The 20,528-nt window shown below is 40.2% G+C and overlaps 1 protein-coding gene across 4 annotated transcripts in view; it reads left to right on the top strand.

Moving 5' to 3' along the window:
• The first annotated feature begins 240 nt into the window (after window positions 1–240).
• Window positions 241–20,528, top strand: part of MPPED1 (metallophosphoesterase domain containing 1) — a 60,925-nt gene continuing 40,637 nt past the window's right edge. Inside the window, exons 1-3 of one of the 4 annotated variants that reach the window (XM_054282071.1) lie at window positions 241–318; window positions 13,247–13,509; window positions 18,477–18,658. In XM_054282071.1, coding sequence (XP_054138046.1) covers window positions 13,358–13,509; window positions 18,477–18,658 — 334 coding nt within the window. In that variant the 5' untranslated portion in view covers window positions 241–318; window positions 13,247–13,357. Of the gene's footprint in view, window positions 319–763; window positions 864–1,162; window positions 1,253–9,611; window positions 10,164–13,246; window positions 13,510–18,476; window positions 18,659–20,528 lie in introns of those variants that run through there. The other 3 variants (XM_054282070.1, XM_054282068.1, XM_054282069.1) reach the window with 3 other exon arrangements.

A 20,528-nucleotide genomic window follows, 5' to 3' on the forward strand; every position in this document is an offset into this window, starting at 1 on the left:
TCCCCTCACGCCGGAGGCGGCCCCGCGCCGCCCCCGCTGACCCGCGCCCGCGGCGGGAGGGGACGGCCCGCGCTCACCGCAGCGCAGCCCGGCCGCGGGCACCGAGCTCCGGGGCCATGCCGCGCCGCGGCCCCGGCGCAGCAGCGCTCCGGCCGGGCGGGGAGGAGGCAGGGCCGGCAGTGGGGGATTCCTGGCCCCCCAAAGGAGGTGGGGGAGGCGGGGGAGGGGAGGCGGGGGGGAGGGGAGGCTGAGCTCCCGGAGAAGGAGACGATCGCTCGCACAAAATCCTGCGTCCTCAAGCCGGCCCGGGCGGGCAGGGTACGTATCTGGGGAGCCCCCCCCGCCCCGCTGCCCCCGCAGGGATGGGGGTCGGGGCTGGGGTCCGGGCGGCCGCCCCGGGCGGGAGAATCGCGCGCAGGGCCCGTTCCCGATGCGGGATCGGTGGAAGGCGGTGAGCTTCGACCGCCTCCCCCGGCTGGGGACCGAGGAGACGGTGGGGGGGGATGGGTCCGCCTGTGTTGCCGTGCGAGGGTCTGAAGCCCCCCCAGCCGCACCCCCCACCTACCCACCCCCAAGCGCGTCAGGGTTTTGCTTCTCCCAACCAAGCTTCCCCTTGGCTTCTTAAAAAAAAAAAAAAATATATATATATATATACACACACACACACACACACATATATACACATAATATCTATGCCCCAAAGCCAGAGAGAGTGAGGCAGGCGGGGGGGAGCGAGGGGGGGAAGGGCTTTTCTGAGGATCGGGAGAGAGGCGGAGGGAGAGGCGCCGGGAGCCTCGCAGCATCCCGTGCCCCGGCCCCGCGGCGCTGCTGCCGCCGGCCGTGCGGAGCGCCTGCGGAGCAAGGTAAGGGCTGGCACCGCGCTCCGGGGACCCTGCGGGCCGCTCTCCCCGGCCGTGCGAGCGCTCGCTGGCGAGGGCAGGGCGGCCGCTGCCCCGCCGTGCCCCGCCGCCGCCCAGCCGCCAAGTTACTTTGTTCGCAGAGTTGCCGCGGAGGCCGGGCTGGCAGCCCCGGGCGCCCCGGGCGCTGTCGCTCGCATCCCCGCGCCGTGCTCAGCGTCACCGGGCAGCAGCGCCGAGGAAGCCCCCGTGGAAAAGCCGTGCGCGCCTTCCCGGATAGTCCCTCGCACAGCCGGGGGAAGGGTGATGGAAGAGGAAGAACTTCCCTTTGTCGTAGAGAGGATTGAGTTACCTCCAAAGTTTTGTTCCGGGAGGAAACCGCTCGAATAAGTTTGGTAGGATTCATGCCGATTTGCATGTGATTTATTGCGCTGTTATTTGGTATCCAGCACGCTTAAAGCAGTATAGCAGACCAAAAAAAAAAAAAAAGGTAAAAAGGTTGAGGACATGTAGACAGAGATTTCAGTTCTTTTCATTGCTTTCTTAGGATTAGCGTTTTCTATCTCACCCTTTCAGATGGGTGGTGTGGAGTACATTTATAAATGGGTGTGCTTGTCCGTGGGTAACACTGAGGGTACAGATGGGAAACGTGAAAAACTGGGCAGATTTTAAATGCTTCATTCTCTTTGGCGGAAGATCAATAGTTGAAGATTCCTGCTTGCACAGTCTGTACCTTAACAATATTATCATTGAGAGATCTGCTGATAATGTATGGTATTGATAGCCATTGCAACTTCAGTTTAATGAATTTTGTGGTTAATTTAGACTAATGTAAAGGAGCTCCGGATATTCTGGATAAATTGATAACTAGGCATGATTATTAAACTTTGCATAATATTAGCCTGTGATGAAGTGAACTTTCAGGTTTTCTAAGGTAAATATTTAAAATGCAAGGCTACATTTTAAAAGTGCCTATCTGAAATCAGACTACAAAAAAATCATGCATCTTTTGAGAAGACCAGTTATGGAGTCATTGGCAAATGGCAATCTGTTTTGCACCTATTTGGAATAAACAGTTTTGTGATGCCAGACACTGTAAATTCTCTGGTAGTGTACTACAAAAATAGGGGGGTTACTGATTTCTATTTGTATATAGATTTTTTAAAATTATTAAATGCAGTAGTTTTCCCTTGTATCATATGTTTGTGAACTGATTAATATTAGTAACTACCCATAAAATTTCAATGGTATGTTTAAACAGTTTTAGCTTGGCTCTTGGGGTTTGTTTCATTGTCTCAATCTATCCGAGACATCTTTAAAAATCTTTAAAATTTCTTGCTTGTACACTATCCCCTCTATCTCCTCTCTTCTCTTCCTGATCTCCTGTGGTATAATTCACAGCAGAGTAACTGCAGAGAATACCTGTATATGTTTGTGTGAAGTAAAATGCCCATTTTAACGATACACAAATGTTCTTGGTGGACAGGAGCCATCCCCTCATGCCCTGTATGCAAACCTTCTGGGCTGCTATTAACAAGCGACTTGCTTTGGTGTTAGTTTGTGATGCCAAACAACAAACATTAGAGAATGCAAAGATAAAGCTGGTGCTCTGATCTTTGTTTAAACAGGTCATGGTTTTTATTTAATGCTGCATGCTCATTGTGGGAACTGTCAGCAGGAATGTAAAGCAGACTGGAGTTCTGATCTGGCATATATTCATAGATGACTCTGACATTAATGTTTCTGCTTCTTCACTTAATAGTTCATAGAATGTAGTGTAGTTTGTGGTCATATTTATTTAATTGGATGTACTATATGTACTATAAACCTCCTGCTAGGAGCCAAACATGTTCAGATCTGCTGCCTCAGGTGCAGTCCTCTTGACCTGAAGAGTTACACTGAAGTGGACTTTTCTATTTAGTAGAACAAGTAAAAGTGTATAAAGAGATCATTGGTTTTTAAGTCAGCTTGAGTTCTGCCACTGAATTACAAGGAAGGAGACTCAAATCCCCTGAAACCAGGTAGCTGCTTAGTCAATTACCCAGTCAGTTTCTTTTTTTCAGACATCTGGAAACAATATCAAATAGTAATTAGAAAGTGCATTCATAATTGAGAATTTTAATGCTTTTCATCCATGAGAACAGTTTTCATCTCAGTTGGTTAATAAACATAATACAAATAATCCAGTGCAGTCCATTTGATCCTTGCGGAATTTTGTTTTGAAGAATTCATACGGGATGTGCAAGGTAAGCTGAAGGAAAAGCTTTTTCCCATGTTCAGTTACATGAAGGAATATTAGAATATTGCAACATACAGTATGAGCTTTCAAAATAAGACTCAGTGTAGCCCTGGAAACTTTAATTTGGATGTTCTGGCTCATACATCAGTTTGGGTTCTGTCATCATTTTCCATAGGTCAATTTCATCTGTCTGAGATGAATTCTAATTATTATTTCTAACTTAAAACCTTCATTTTAAATCCTGGCTATTCTAGGTTATGTTTCAAAATATAAGCAAAGTTGGTTAATGTAAGACAGCTCTTTAAGGTCACTGGATTGTTATCCTTTAACTTCCCATTAGAAAATCATCTTTTCAGTCAATGTAATTACAAATAAAATAGCATGAGAATGTGATGTTCAGGCAAGGTTGCAGAGTGACAGCCCCTGATAAGATCCATTGCAAAAAGTGGTAGAGCTGTTGCAGTGCTGGCTGTTTCCCTGCTTCTGCAGTAACCACCTCTGGAGTCAAAGCAGTTCATTCCTGGGCACTGCTCACTGCTTGACCTCATTGTTGAGACTGTCAACAAGTGTGGCAGTTTTGCCATGCTTTGACAAGGCAGTGGGAATTGTATTAGGATCAACAATTAGCCATCGTGGTATATACGAGGCAACTTACAGTCATAACTGATCTGGAATTCATTATACTAACCCGAAACACAAAATGCTCAGCATCTTCCATTCAGTCACAATTTAAAATGCTATGATTTACTATGGGAGTAGAGGTTGAGTTCATAATATCATTTAAATACGCTGTATTCTGTATCAGACTAATATCAGTGCAGTAAGGGCTCGTCTTTACTGATTGAGAGGTGGAATGCAGAAATACATTTCAACTGCAAGCATTAGCCATCACTTGTTACATATATCTAATTTGTACATTTCTGCTAAAACCAAGAGTGTATCACTTTTCTTTGCAAGCTTACTTTTTATATGGTGTGTCCTCTTCACCTTTTAAATTGAATTCCTCTGTCATGCAGTCAGTCCAGCTTCCCTTACGGCATCTAGGGTCTTGTCACTGAACCAAAGACTGAAGCCAGCAGAGCAGCTGCACAAGTGGCATATGAAGGAGGAGATTGTGACTGATATTTTTGATTGTTTTTTCCCTGTTTTCCTAATTGGCTGTTTTGCACAAGCCTCCTTTTTTGCCTGCTCTCGGAATCGCATCGCTGCGCTTGATGCGCTGTGGAACTCCAGCACCCTGCACGCCGCTTGATTCCTTATCACCTTTTCCCTCCTCTCACCGACTCTTATCAGATCCCATCTTCTTCCCACTTGTGTCTTTTGTGATGTTAATCTTGCATTATTTTTTCCTAAAAGAAAATGGAAGGAGCACAGTGTGCTGCCATTGCACTGATAATTCCTGTGCTACATTGTTTTCCTCCCATATCCTTTGTTGAGTTTCTGGAGGCTGTAATCTGGGGCAGAGACTGTTTTACTGTTGGGCTGTATCCAGCATCATTTGCTGCCGGATTTCACCTGGTCTGTGGACACTCATAATGTATTCGTAAAAGGATTATTTTGGCTTGGTGGGTTAGCCTTTCTTCTGGTTCTTTGGCAGAAAAGCAAAACATTTCTACTTGGAGGTTTTCTATACTGTATCACTGTTCTGAGTTTTGTCCCTCAACACTGTGTCCCTGATATGAGAGGATTTTGGTAAAAGTTTAAGACACCTTGCCTAATGTAGTGGGGATGGGGTAGATTAGAGTTTAGCTACTGACAGAGATTAACTGGCTTGTAACTTCAACAAGAACGACAGTAAGTGTCAATTTCAACACATATTTGTGGAAACTTTAGGTTTGTTAACATCAAAAAGAATGTTCAGATTTCACCATGTTGATCAAATAAAACAGAAGGGAAAAGAAAAAGAAATGTACAATGAGTTCGTTTCAGAATTTGATTATTTTCCTCCCAGTTATTTTTACATTTTGATCTCCATTTATTTTCCATCCCCATACTGTGTAGTTTTATTTTAGCTTTTTTTTTTGTGTCCCATGAAAATCTTTTCACCAGTGCAGCTAAAATTTTTCAAGTGAGTGTTTCAAGCAGCCAGTGAATCAGCTGATGGGCAGAGCACAGTTCAGGGGCAGCCTTTCTTTATCTCACATGGACCACGTAGGGGGGCTCTTTGTGTACATGACTTCAGGTTGGGAGTGGTTGTTGACTGTTTTTTCCTTACATCAGTCCTGGAGGCAATACCTGGAAAAATAAAGGTAACAATCCCAGTGACTCTGTCCCTGAACATGAATCAGATGACATGAAGGGTTTCAGTGGGATTGATGCAGCTAAATGAGGGAGCAGTGGAAACAGCAGAAATAATATGACAGCATAGTAAATTTTCAAAGTTTTGTGTATAAGACAAAAAAATGTAGCTGTGAAGGATTTGCTTGTTTAATTTTATAATTTATCTCCAGATCTTAGTAGAAAAAGAGACACTGATGGCAGAAGTAGTATCACTATAAATATATTTGCATGTGAGCTGTGTTCTACATCCCACCTTTGACATATGTGCTGGTACTTTGGCATTTCATTCATCTTGAACTACAGGGATGGATAGGCCACTTCTCTTTTGTGCTCTTGTCCTTTCAAGAGTTGTTAGCATCAGATTTCTTCCTGAAATCAGATGAGAATATTGGCAGTAGAAATGAATCCACAGCCAAGCAGGGCTGCTGCACGAAAAGGGAAGAGCCTGTCAATTTATTACACACAAATTCCACTGAAAGCAATTTGGATAAAGTGAGTGTCGCAGGCAGGTGGCTTTCACCCAGCAGGGCTTGTACTAGGCTAGGAAGTGAGGATGTGGCCAGTTGTCACAAAAGAGTAAAGAATAAGAACATTCTTCAATTTAAAATTAAACCAAACTGTGTCTTAAATATGTTTCAGTACTTAGTCTTCTTCTCCTCAGTAAATAATATTTTGAAAGATTCAGGAGTAGATGACATGCCCAAATTGCAAACTGAAATGTAGAATCAAACCCCCACAACCCTAATTTACTTCTGTTGGAATGTCCATTTTTTTGTAATTTCCCACATAACTTGTATTTTTAGCTATTTTCTTTTAGAATGAATATTCTCATTTGGGGAATTCTAATTTTTCCTGAATGAATATATACACATGGTTTACAGTAACATAGCAGATTATATATTACTTTTGCAGGAGACTAAGGCAAAATTGAGAAATTATTTTTGTGGCTCTTAGATATTTATTTAAAATTTCCTTCCCTAGAGGTAATTACTTACATAGATTATCCACTCTGCAGGTATTTTTAGATAACTAAAGGTAGTATTGAGTGAAAATATTATATTTTTCAGGAAAAACATTTGGTTTTACTTAGAAAAGTATCCATTTAAATACTTCATTCAAATATTACAATGTTTTTATACATTCAGGCGCTATCGTATGTAGGATTACAGTAATGCGTTTAGCCTTGACAAACATTCAGTCTATTTGTAAATCTTAGAGCACTCCAGTATTTAAAACATATTGGATATATGGTAAAGCAGAATTTTAAGGTGGAAACAAAGCAATATTATTAGGTTTTGTTGATTTTTCAAATTGAATAAATGAACAGTTTATTTGTACGGATGAGAAATTGATTCAGAAAATTATACTGCTAATGAGCCAAAATAAAACTAAATTTTCATAAATAGAATATTCATTTGCTGTATAGTTTTGGGAACTAAGTAAGGAAATGAGAAAAAGTAATTAAAAATCAAATGATCATTCAAAATAAAACTGACAAAGAAGGTTTCTAAGTGGTAACTGCTTTAAATAAATACAGAATTGAATTTCTTAGGTAAATGTGCCATTTTTGTATTTTCTGAACTCAGTGTCTGTATGCTTTCCTGGATGCCTTGTCGGAACTTTGGTGTGCTGTAGGTACAGTATATTTCTGGATGAAACTTCATAGAAGTGTATGTTACCACATAATCCCAAAACCCAAATAATTTATCTCATTTTTTACCTGCTGTGTCCATATAATCTTTTTATTACAGTTAAAGCTCACAAGTATGTTCGTGTTCTTTATAAGGAAAATTATGAGAGAAATGTGCAGTATTTATGTTCGAGAGCAAAGGAGGTAACTAATTTGAAGAAAAAAAATTCAGTCCAGAGTTTTCTCATACTGTATGTGACAGGTCATTATAACCTGCAAAGGAGAGCAATGATGTGTGTTTTAGAATGGTGAGAGATAACTTGGGGGATTTTGTTGCCTGTTTTTTTCCTAATGCAGGCTAAGGTGGTTGGAATTATAGAGAAATAAGAGGTCTATTTAAGTCACTGGTTGTTTCTTTTCCCATGTTAGAAACCAGATTGCTCAGTGCCCTGCAGATCTGCAGTTAACAAATATGTGAGATATATGATGAGGCACTGAAGTATTCATTGATATCTGAAATATGAGATTCTAAACAGAAGAGGACAAAAAGAGTAGGGTTTTGAGGCTTACAGGTAATTCAGAATTACGTTCCCTCGTTTTGCTTATATGGGTGGAAATAGCCATGACTTCCAGGGAAAAGATGGAGTCACAGAGCTGAGTGTTATTTGATTGATATCAAATTTAGATTTGCTGGCACAGAAATGTTTTCATCTCAGATGTTTTCTAAAAAGGCCTAGAAGTACATTTAGTTTTGTTTATTGTTTTAAATGCAATGGGAAATGTTCCTATCTCAGACAAATCCTATTAATTTAGGAAGCCTAATGATTCCATCAGTAGAAGTGTGCATGATCAAACTTAAAATCCTCAAGTGTCTCCATGACATTTGACTGTGCTTCCATCCCTTTAAAGTCCTCATTTGTCAGGTGAGCACACCAGGCTGCCAAGGGGAGGCTCAGTGGTTTTGCTTTCCCAGGACCTGCATTCTGTTTCAGAAGATGAAGAGGAGGAAGAGGAAAGTGTATCTCTCTGGAAAGATTTTAACAGCAGTGTTACTTCCCTGGCTCATCCTTTCCTGCAGAGAAATGCCTTTTTAGGATTATTTCAATATTCATTTTCCAGTGGAAGAACTGAAGATAGCAGACTGATTCCATTGATTGGCCTCTATCTGAACTGTGTGAAATGGGTATTTTAGCAAAAACCCTTGGTATTTTCAGCCTATTTCTCAGAGTAAGTGGTTGCTTTTCTAGTCTCAGTATGTTCACTTACTGGTGGTCAGTTTGTAACAAGCGTTTTCAGGAGTTAAAGCAAAAGCAGGAATTTGTGACGGTAGAGCTGATTATTGCAAAAATTTTGCTGTGACAGTTGTGATTTTGGGGGTTTAAATAAAGGGTCTACTTCCTCATGTAAGGGGTGATCTGACAGTTTATGAGGGGCACTGTAGTATAGGGAAGACCTGGGTGCTTATAAAAGCTCTTGAAAGAGTTTCTACTTAGCAGTGTCCAAGACTTGCATGAGAAGCAAGTGTGTCACCATGCAGTCTATCACAAACTCTCAATGCTCCTCTTTAAGGTGCTTTACTGCTCTTGTCTTACTGGCTTTCCCTGAAAAAAAAAATACAGCTTTGATGTTTCATAGCTGCATGGAAATGCCTCTTTTTTTTTTTTTTTTTTTTTTTTTTTTTTTTTAATACTACATTTTATTCTTTCATTGCCTCCCCAAACATCAGCTTGAGAGGCTGGCTGAGCAAAATTAACATGTTTTCTGTAGCTGCCTCTTTGCCCCTGACCTTGGTACTGTCTGGAGTCCCAGCATTCTCTTCTCTCTTTGTCTCACTGGTAGTGGAAAATCTGGCAACTGCCCCTGTTCAGCTTCTTGCTGTGATATGCTACAGTCACACTGTGCTTCTTGACCTTCAGATGTTTGCAGCTTAGCAAAGTTCAGTCCTCAACAGAGAACACCTTTATAGTTTTCTCCCAATTACTGACTTTTAAAAATTATTATTAAAATTATCATAATCAATATTTTATCTTGGTTTCTAATTATTATTTCAATGACATCTGCTTGATCCATGTAGCTTCAATTCTGGATTCACATTGTGTGCTGCAGGAATTATTTTCAAGAAGTGTCGGTGGTGTTTTTAGACTTGACACAAAGGGTGGATGATAGAGAGAACAGTGGGGCAGTGGAGTGAGATTTGGGAAGAGACAGTGGTCATGAGAGTGAACCTAGAATAAAGCAAAATATGTGAGTGGAGAAGTGAGATCAAAATAAAACATTGGCTTGAAATGAAAAAAAAAAAAGATAAATAGGATGTATAAAAAGGCTGGGAAGTTCATCTAGATGGGGAAATATTTATGCTGGTGAGATATAACACCAGAAATTTCAGGCTGAAAAAGTAAAAAAAAAATATAGACTTTTAATACAAAGATTTGTTTGAGGACCTCATAAAGTACTTAAATATAGCTGGGTAGTCCTAGCTGCCTAGTCCAGTAATTCTTTAGGAGAGGTGTTTCAGTGCTCACAGTTTATGTCCTGATGTGAAGCCTTCTGAAGGCTGGAGCAGTGTCCATTGCACACAGTGGACTTTGGGGCCCATTTGAACGCACGCTGGAGAGAACAGCAGGAAATTAATGTACAGAGAACATTCCTGCCTTCTGTAAGAAGATGGCTTAGCTGATTTAATAGCTTTTTCTCAGTCTGTGATTCCAACAGCCAGGTTTGAGATATTTATTTTAGTATTCATGTTCTTGCAGTCCTTTTTACATTTCTCTGTTTTTCCCTGGCAGACATCCCGCAGCTCCATAAGTCTGGGGGAAGAGGATGGTTAGCATGTTGTTGCTGTGGGGATTTGAGCCTTAACTCTCTGTGTTGTTAATGCTGGGCATATAATTTTAAAACTTGCATGCTGCAGAAGCAGATAATTATTTCCCTGCTGCATTTTATACTGTGGTTTGGGAAAGCAATACATTTCAGAATATTAAAAGAAAGGAAAAGTTACAATTTGGGGAACTATTGGAAATGGAAAGAGAAAGAGGGAAGTAATGGGTGTCAGTCTGGTTATCAGTCAAGCTGGAAGGAGACAGCTTGTTCTGTCAAACACCAAGAATGTCAGTAGTCAGCCAATCACTTATGCAGGAAGAAAACCATAGACTGAAAGGTAAGGTTCAAAGACATCTGTGTATGTTTCTGAAATGAGCTTGAAATCAGCTTGATACTGAATTATCAGCTTGATACTGAATTATGCTTACTGATCCTGTGTGTTACATAGATGATTTCTGTTTAGCGCAGGGCATTCAGGGCATTTCAGTGACTGCTGTTCTTTTTTTTTTTCTTTTTTTTTTTTAAGATCTTTTCTTCCCTCTCCTCTCCTCTCCTCTCCTCTCCTCTCCTCTCCTCTCCTCTCCTCTCCTCTCTTCCCAGAACTTCCCTTCCCTTTCCATCTTGTTTTATGGTTTTTATGTGTCCAGGGTTGGCACTGAGTGACTGTCACTGAGCAGAAGACTCAATATACCGTTGCATTTTTTCCCCTTTTTTTTTTTTTTTTTTTTTTTTTTTAAATCAAAGGAAACAGGTTGTTTTCCCATTTTTCACCTGTACATAGGATGAACTTTTTGCTGGGTGTTTGCTGCCATTCTCTCAGGCTGGCCAAATGGTGTTTGCTTCACTCACTCTCCGTGGGCAAGGGTGGATTCCCTGCTTAAAAGAGCTCTTCAGCACTAAGGGTGTGTCGAGTGGTGTACTGGATGCATTTCTGTTCCCAAACAAATTTGTCTTTTGAGTTAAATTGTGTTGGTATGTGCCATTCCACTAACCCAGAAAGGGGAAGAGAGCCAAAGGGTGGATATTGGGGTACATGCAGGTTTATCTGCTGTTTCTGCAGCAGACTTGACATCTGACTTGTGACAAGCTGTAAAGGACAGAAGCCAAAGAGGAGACTGACAGAAGCTGTTTCCTCAGCTGCTGTGAGCTCCTGAGAGCTTCCCAAGGCTAAAGGGAGATTCTAGGTCCCTAAGGCAATGCCTTAACTCCTTTGAAACCCCTGTTCAGTTGTGTGTAAAGTGGGTACAATCCCCAAATTGTAAAAAAAAAGCTGTATTTTTCAGGTAGTTTGAAATCCTTATGTGGAGGCGTGGAATCATAAATTATTTCTCTTACTGGAGAATATTTCTAGAGGTCACCAGTTCTAATAGTTTCTTTCAAACAGAAGTAGGTTCACTTAGAACAGTTTGCCCCCTATAAAATCTCTGACCTTGACTATTCAAACTTCTTTACAAATGCATCATTTAATACAGGAAGCTCCTTAGGGAAGGTTCTTCACATCTGCTGTCATAATTTCTTATTTCCTAAATGCAGCAATTTATACTTGATTATTCTTACAAGGATCGTGCCTCCCTTCCCTCCCCCTGCTCTGGCACATTCCTTTGTGCTGCTGCTTCTTCTGCAGCCTGAACTGAGCATCTGAGAGTGTTTGAAATCCCAAATTTTCTTTGTTGTTATTCTAGCATTTCCTTACCACTCCGTTCTAGGGGAGGGCATGTAGGAATCTGCTCCTTTATTCTGAGGCTGTTTCGCTGTGGCTTGTTAGTGACAGCAAGTTGTCATCATCTTACAGCCATTCAGCCAGTAACAAAAACCAAGCTGAATCTTTCATTTCGGCTTCCTGAGAACAAGATTTTCCCAAACAAAAATACTCTGCCACTTCTTGGAGCACTTAACATCTGCGGTAGTTAAGCAGAGGACTGCAGCCCAGATTTTTAAAGATGCTTAAGTGCTTTACTGCCACTAAACTGAATTGGACCTAAGTACTTGTAAATAGTTTTAAAAATCTGAGTGACTGTGAAGGCCTCCCTCATCCATCACTCTCGGCAGTGGTCCCTTCAGAATGGCAGAAAGGCACATCAGCTTGGTCACAGAAAATATTTCTAGTCCTGCTCTCCAAAACTCTGCATATTAAGTGAATTGTTGCACTCTAGCATGGCTTTTCATGAAATATGTCTTTGAATCAGATTGCTTGTATTCCCTAGAAGAAAAGAGCCCCTGCTTGCATGAAAGTCAATATTTAAGTCAGACAACTTGTAAAAAAGATGCAAAGTTATACTGTAAAAATACCCACCTTTATAGCTTATAATCCATTTTTTATTAAAACTGGGAAATAAGAGTAAAATTCACATTTAAATTACTTTCTGCTGTTTCTAGGGGATACTCTTTGCATTCCAGTTGGTTTCACATTGTTCTTCCCCTACACATTTTTGGTACTGCTGTTCTACACTTGCATAACCTTCAGGGAAAAAATTATTCCCAAACATAAAACCTGCAGGGATTTTACATTTTTTTAATATTTAGTAACTTTTAACTGTGTGTTACCCTTGGAATCACTCTGTTTTCCTGTGAATTCAGAATGCTGGGCTAGTACTGACTGGAAATTGTTTAAAGAGGGGAGCCCTTCCTATATATGTCCTTTACTCAAGGAGTTGTGTGGTCCTCAAGGAGTTCCTTCAGTGATGCTATAAAACCAGGATCGAGTGCACAGAAAGCCATTCACTCTTCTGTTGATGTAAAGAACAGGCATTTGCAATGCTTCTCTCTAATGTCAGAGAGATTGGGAAAATTTAGTTAAACTAGTTCTTGTTCAATTTACTTACATTTGAGTGCTGTGCATAGTCATGTATTCCATTTCAGGTTTGGTGGGGGTTTTCTGAGGGAGGATGGGGAATAAAACTTCATCAGTTCTATAGAAAAAAAAAAAGAATGTGAATGATTGTATTGGAAAAATATTGTGATTTGATGTGGCTTGGACTTATCTTTTGCGTTTGGATTGAAAGTCTGAAACACTTGAGCTATGTTCTTGTTATAAATGAATGAGCCAATTTGATTAATAAGGAGAATTTATTCCATAATTAAAATACAATTGTAAAAAGGCCTCAAGCAAAGATCAGATTGGTGCTGAACCAGGCTAACAGCATTGGGTGTGACAGGGGGGCTACTATGGCTCCTCTCCTCTGTGCATCACGGAGAGACAGCTCTCACACAGTCATTTCTATACATTTCTAAGAGTAGCAAGTTTACTTTTACTCCGTGCTTCCCACCCCTAGTAAAGCATGTTCACCAGGTTGCTGACTGGAGAAGTTTGTGTACTTTGAGCAGTCTGTCTCCATCCCTCCACCTTCCCCTCCCGTTCCACAGAGCCCTTGTGCCAGAGGAAGTGCTGACAGTGACGCTGCGTATCTCCCTGTGCCGCAGGTGTTTGCGAGGGCAGCGTGCTGGCCGGGTCGGGGGCTGCCATGCTGCTGGCCCCCGCAGCAGGCAGATAGCAGAGATGGCGGCCTGAGGGCGCCGGGACCGCGCGCAGACATGGCCTTCGCCCAGTCCCACATCATGGCGGCCAGGAGGCACCAGCACAGCCGGCTCATCATCGAGGTGGATGAGTACAGCTCCAACCCCACACAGGCTTTCACGTTCTACAACATTAACCAGGGACGCTTCCAGCCCCCGCATGTGCAAATGTAAGTATTATAGCGCTGTTATTGCTCCGGCACAGCCTTCGGAATGGTTATTGCCTTGTCGATATGGTATTCCATGGACCAGTCACAAAGAATTCAAGGAACGCTGTTTTGCCGCCTTTCTAATAATATTTACTATAATGACAAGAAATCAGGCCATTTGAAAAGTACTTTGTTAAAAGATGGGAGAAAGATTCCCTCACTGGTGTAATACATAGTACTTAGGTATTGAAAAGAGAAATAAAAAACAAGTGGTGGCAATAAAACACGAGATGATACAAGGATGATACTTTCTGCAATCTTAATAACTAACGTTTGTTTGCTTTGTGCACTTGCATAATGATGTACGTGGTTGCTGAACATACCAAGCCTGGATCTGTACAGCACACATTCTGTTTGGTTAGTTATTTTACAACTGAATATAAGTGAAAAATCATATAAATACATAAAATACTGTGGGCACCCATCCGAAAACTTACTTTCCAAAACTGCCAAGTGCTTAAAGAGTAATTAAAATAATGTGTTTGTTTCTGACTTCTTAATATAATGACAACATCAGTAAAATTAACTGCTCTAGATGATTTACTTGTAACGTAAAGTGGAGAATTATAATTACAAAATGAAACCTGCCATAAAGTTTAAAGCCAGAAGGAAGAGCAAAACAGTAAAGCTATTACAAATAAATTAAGTATAAAATTCTACTGTAAAATATTTTTATAGGGAATGAAAATGTCTGCACCATTTTATTGCGTATATTAAAGAGAGAAGCAGCCTTATCTTTAGATCAGATGGCTGGTTTTAATTTTTTAAAGAGAACCCTTTTCCTTTAGCAAGACTGAACAAATAGTCACCTGATTCACATTTTGTGTATGTAATATAATTTGATAACTTAAAAGTGTAGGTCATGATTTCTGCAGTTAAAAAACTCAGCACTGTGACTGGTAGAATGCCGTGTGTCTATTTAGTGAATGCTTTTTTGGCATAAATTAGATTATATAAAAAAATCTGATGACTAACATATATATCAAGATGGTGAGCAAACACTTGGTTTTTGGGGGCAGTATATTATGGTCTGTGTTGGGGTATTTTAGATCCTACTGAAATGCAAACAGTAAAATGAGTTGAGTGTTAGCACTGGGAAACATCTTTTGTTTATAGAGCTGGCAAATGGTAGAAAAAGTACAAACAAACAAATGTGGGTTCTAAAATACTTTTACAAATGAAAATGCCAAATGCAGGTTGCCTGATTTGTTGAGGCTTAGCTTTTCTTTGTGAATATTCAGACAGCTCCTGGACACTCAGAAATCTGTTTCCTGATCTTAAAAGCAAAATGTTTTTTACTGGGCTGAAAATAAGTTATTTATTACTATTCACTTGGCTCTCAACAAAATGCTGCTTAAACTTCTAACCAGTAAGAAAACATGGTACTGGAGGCTTAGGCAGTCAACTACTCCATCGAAACCCAGCACCCAAGCAAGGAGTTGAAAATAACATATCCTTAGAAAATAGTTCCTCAGAAGAGTTTAGCAATCTCTCATGAATGATTAATACTATTGAAGAAGCTTGTGCAAATAGAAAAACAGACCAAATCAATTGAAACATGTACCACAATCTGACCTACTCTTTCTCTTTGTACAGAAATAGTAAATAATGTTTCTGAATACCAGCAGGATTGCTTTTTCTTCCTACCAGTGAACAGAATAGTAACAAAGAAGGGAAAAGTAGACATAAAAAGGGTGACAAAAGCACCTTTTATTCACATGATTGTTGTGGGTGAAATCCTAGCCCTGCTTCTGTGCCTGCAAGTTTTGTCCTTAACTTCAGGGAGGTGAAGGCTTTGTGCATGGTTCAAAATACCTCCATTAGTGATGTTGCAGACAATCAGCAAGATTTCATACAGACCTGTTAACATCTGAACTCTCAATAAACTACTTTAACCACGGGTGAGGGGGAGCAGAGGGTTGTATGCTCTTTTTCTTCTGCTCTTCCTTGGTCCTCTGTGCAGGTTTGGATTTCTTATTTGATGTTTTAGCTCCCAGAACATGCTGACAGCCCTTTCTAGACCTGTCATAGTCTGGCATCCCTGTGCTTGTGAGATGACTGGATTGCCTCTGACAAGGAGGATGGTAAATTCTGCCAGTGTTTTCAAGTCCATCAGTCATTTCTGGAAAGTGCCTGTCTCACTCCTTCCTGAAGTACTGAAATCTAGTGTATGAACTAACCTCTAGAAGTGTTTTTTCTTTGAGATGTTCCAACTTCACTTTTCAGTTTCTCTGCAAGTTTTCCTTCTGATCTAAAGAAAAACAAAAGCATTTGCACAAAAATAATCAGCAGATCTGTATTCCTCTGCTTATGCTGCAAGCTGTGCATTGGGTGTTGGTGTGACAGCTGCTGTGGGAATGCGTTACACAAGAATATGGGGATTGAGCCTTCAGAAATTATTTCCAGTAATACAACTTAGATGAGTTTGTGAAACTTGACATATGCTTTTACCTATATATGGTCTCAGTGCATGCATATCACTTCAACATGAGAAATCTGCATCTCATTTATTTGGGTGGCTTTTTTTATATTGATGCCTTTTCCCCACGAAAATTCTCTGGCCTATTGCAGAGAATTTAAAAGTTACACATACCTCAGCAACCAGGAAAATGCTGTCCACACCTTCCCCATCCCCATCCAAAGCATGTGCATTATGTGCTGCATGGGGTTGCCATGGTAAGTCTGCTGTTCTTTCCACACAGCTTCCTATGTGAAACATACACTGCTCCCTAGCACCCGGCTTGCTGCTGTGCTGAGCTTTAAAAGATTTCTGAAAGAGAAGCTGTACCTGCTTTAAAGGCTACCCTAGCATGAAAAGTCAAAGAGTGGTGTTTTGGACCAGTCCATATCCTTCTGTTTGCCAAGGCAGTATCCATGATTTAAAGCTGGCTCAGTAATGCCATCTGTAACTTGCTTTGGGAAGTGTTGGGCAGGGAGAGCAGTAATTCAGTTTACTGCGCTGGTGTTTAATCCTTTTAGCTTGAACAGCTACAGTGATAGCCAAGGTCAGCCCCTCATCATTTTTATCCAACCTTCTTGGTTCATTTTGTGAACTGACTGCACCATCCTTCACCCAGCTCCCACCTGAGGGCAAATCCTCACTTCCCAGTCTGAGCCCCACCATTCACCACCCACATTCCTCTGCACTCCTGCTGCCTCCCCTGGAGCCTGCCCTGTGCAGCTCTCTCCTCCTCCAAAACAGAGGCATTTTTAACATCTCAACTCTTTTCCTTCATCTGCCCTTCCCCACATGCCCTACACAGGGTGTTTACAGCTGCTTGGAGTCCAAGCACTGCACTTTTTGCCACCCAAATTTTGGAGTTCCCACTGCATCCCTGCTTACATATGCCCCTGGCATGTAGTTCATCAGGTAGGATTTGATCACAGCTGGGTTTACCCCTCAGCTCATATTCAACTACTTTCTGCTTAAAACCTGAACTTCAGAAAGACAGCCTTAAGGTGTTTGTACAAAAAGGCTGCTCCTCCAGTTTTGCTATAAAAACCCCAATATTTCTTCTTCCTATGTGGCAAAGATACAAAATAATTGGTTCATACTCTGGTTTTCTAGTTACATTGTAGAAAATGCTAAGAACTTTTTCTGTATTTAACAAGGTTTCAGTGTTTTAGATTTGTTCCTCACCCTATCACTTATCCTGGGAAGTTGGCAAAACCACCTCAGTTTATCTGCCTATGGATTTCATAGATTTTTTGACACAGAGAAAAGGTTGAGTGATTAAAGATTATTATCTTACACCTTTTAAGCTCTAAAATGCTTTTTGAAAATTTACCTAGTAAACAGAAGTAGTATTATTAAAAGAAAATATCTCTGTAATTTTTTCCCCTGAGTTTGTTTATGTAAAAGTAAGCTCCTGAATTAAAGCATAACCAGCAAGGGATAGAAATATGTACTGTATACTGCAACAGGGAGCAAAACTAATTTTATTTGCCCTTTCAAAAGAAATGTTGTGAAAGTAAAATGGTTCATAACATTTCTGTATATCTCTCTGGTTTCTAGTGACATTAATATAACTCTTGCATCTCTTGCTTTTTGATTTTTTTCCACCAGAATTCCCTAACTGGAGTAGCAGATACAGTATAGCTGCATATAGATAGATTTGCTTCTATGTATTCAAACAAAATATGGATTGAGGTTAAAAAGATTGATTTGAAAACAAGTATTCCTTCTATGGCAGAGGCATGTTCTCTGATTTCCTCTTGTAAGATATAAGTGAGTCTCATCAAACTGGGTCAGATCTTCTAGTTTCTTCAGTTTTGAATGTAGAGATTGGGTTCTGAACAATACTGCCTCACCCCTCACAGCATCTGATTTCATTTAGTGTAATTAAGCCCAGAAAGTCGTCACTTTGTCCTGACAATAGTCAGGCTTTAACATACATTTACAGCTGTTAGGAGAGTTTTAATGTTGCTTTGCATTAACACACTGAAACATATCTCCAAAATGTGTTAATTAAATTTGCTCAAATTGAGTAACTTGCAGAAAAGAAGTTATAATTAAGGAAAAAAAAAGCATCTAAATGTATTTATGTATCTAAAATAAATCTTTTTCCTGTGTACAGTGTAATCATATTTAAACAATGAAATGGGATAGTACTTTTCCTTTGAAAATGGCAATACCTTTTATTTATTTGTATTTGTGTCAGAGTTACTGCCAGAGTCCAATCTCTTTTCCTTAATCTCTTTAAATTAATCTATCTACCCAACAAATACTGCAAATGTTGTGATGTGAACATCAAGAATTTTTGCACCTCCCATTAGTGTTAGGTTTGTTTTAACAAATCCTTCCATCAGGCAGATTTAGAAATCTGTGTACTCTTTTGTAAAGGTAAAAAAGTAGTGTCAGAATTGCAAAGCAGACACTAAGGAGTAGGTAAATACTTTGTAACCTTGTTATGATGCATTTCCTGCAGGGTTGATCCGGTGCCCCATGACGCTCCGAAGCCTCCAGGATATACACGATTTGTCTGTATTTCTGATACTCACTCAAGAACTGATCCCATCCAAATGCCATATGGAGATGTGCTAATACATGCTGGTGATTTTACTGAGCTGGGGCTTCCTAGTGAAGTAAAAAAATTCAACGAGTGGCTAGGTAGGTATTGAATTCTGTGTGGATTCAACAGTAAATTTGTTTACTGATTGTATCTGCCCCTTCTGCCTCCCAGTTAAAAACCATCACACACTCAGAAATCATGAATATTAATTTGACTTTTAGATTTGAATGGCAGTGAGCGGGAATCAGATTTTTTTTCCTTAGATTCAACAAATATTTTTGCATTTTTCCAACTGAGCAAATAGGATTTGTGAGACTATTCATCTGTTCTGCCTTCACACTCTCAAGTGTACATTAAGCAACTTCTTGGTGTTAGCAACAATTGAAGTCAGGAGGCTTTAATGATTTGCATAAAACCTCTTGCATACATTGTTACAGCTTTGCTGCCTCCCCTAAAAAGTTGTTGTGACTGAAAACATTTTTCTGTTTAACCCCAGAGGGCTCATAGGTTTGAGGGTTTTTTTTATATCTGAGGCTCAGCTGCGCCACAGAGATGAATTCTGAACAAAGCAAACCCTGTGTGCCTGTGGTTGCTGCCTTGGATGTAGCAGACCAGATGTAGATGCCTTCTGTAGGCAACTTTTGGCATTGCTAACTGAAATTCTGTTCCACTGGGCAAGAGAGCGATGATTTACATGTGCTTCTGCAATGTTTTGTATATGCTAAAAAAAAAAAAAAAAAAATTGGAAAGCATGCACTGTATCCAGACAAAAACCCTCATCAGTGCTGTTCTTGCAGCATTGCAGATACCTTAATTTAGAATAAAAGTGGCTTCTGGATTTTAGGACTTTATTAATTGAAAAAAGGTGAGAGGGAATGAAGGAGTTGGAGAGAGGAAGTACACAATTTAAGGGTAACAGATTTCAAGTTTTATGTTGATTTTCTTTCTTATAGTTGATATCTTTGCGTTTTTTTCCTTTTTTTTTTTTTTTTTTTTCTACATATTGCAGCAATCCACTAGGAAGGCACAAAGCAGACAGATGCATGTAGGCTGAAATGGAATTCAAAAAGGAAAGTCAGGACTTCACAATTTAAACAAATATTTACTAGCAAATAATTATTAGCAAGGCTGATAAATATTTATTTGAGCTCAGGAAGCCAATAATATGCCCCACATGGAACAATTGTTTTTTTTCTGTGACTATGAAGGTAGGAACAGCAAGTGGAATAATTGATATAGAGCCATCAACTCTGTCTCTGCACCCAAAGAGAACAGGTTTGTTATAAAACAGCAAGTTTTGACCCTATTTTGTAGGTCTTTACCATGTATTATAGTAATGTGCTGAAAATAGCATTTACAAATTATTCAAACCATATGGTTACCCCTTCTAAATAATCCTGATTTTATTTATCTGCTGGTGTGGGAAGAGAAGTGCTTTGGGATATTGCTGGTGAGCAAGGATGGGGCTGTGCTCATTGCTTGCTGCAATTGGAGTTTTTGTCTCCAGTTCTCCATCTGCCTCCCTGCTGGTCACAGCTGTACCGTGTTCTGAAGATGTCTGTAAGCTGAAATCCTCTCAGAATGGTAGGAAGATTTCCCAAGGCATTTCTGTGATGTTCTCTTCATCATTTTTATTCCAAAAAAAAAGGGCTTAATTTTCTGACTTTTCAGGCATGCTTCCAATTTCATGGTAGCGTGCGCTTGGGAAAAGGTGATCTTGGTGGTTGGAGTTATATTTTTGCAAGAGCAAAAGATTTGAGATACAGGAAGTTAGCAAGTTAAAAGGTTTTTGTTCAGTTTCTTGGCAATTTAAAATAAAGATTTAACTTAAATTTTTAATAAAGTTTTTGTTTGGTTGTTTATCAACTCTTGAATATACTGAGTGTTCACAAAATCTGCAGTAAATGGCAGAATGGTTAAAAGCATCCCCATTGAGAAGGAATTTCAGAAGGTTTTGCTGATTGTCCA

This window comes from Melozone crissalis, unplaced genomic scaffold, assembly GCF_028551555.1.
Source record: "Melozone crissalis strain CALT ecotype California unplaced genomic scaffold, PUWL_Pcris_2 ptg000033l_1, whole genome shotgun sequence".
Lineage (NCBI taxonomy): Eukaryota > Metazoa > Chordata > Aves > Passeriformes > Passerellidae > Melozone > Melozone crissalis.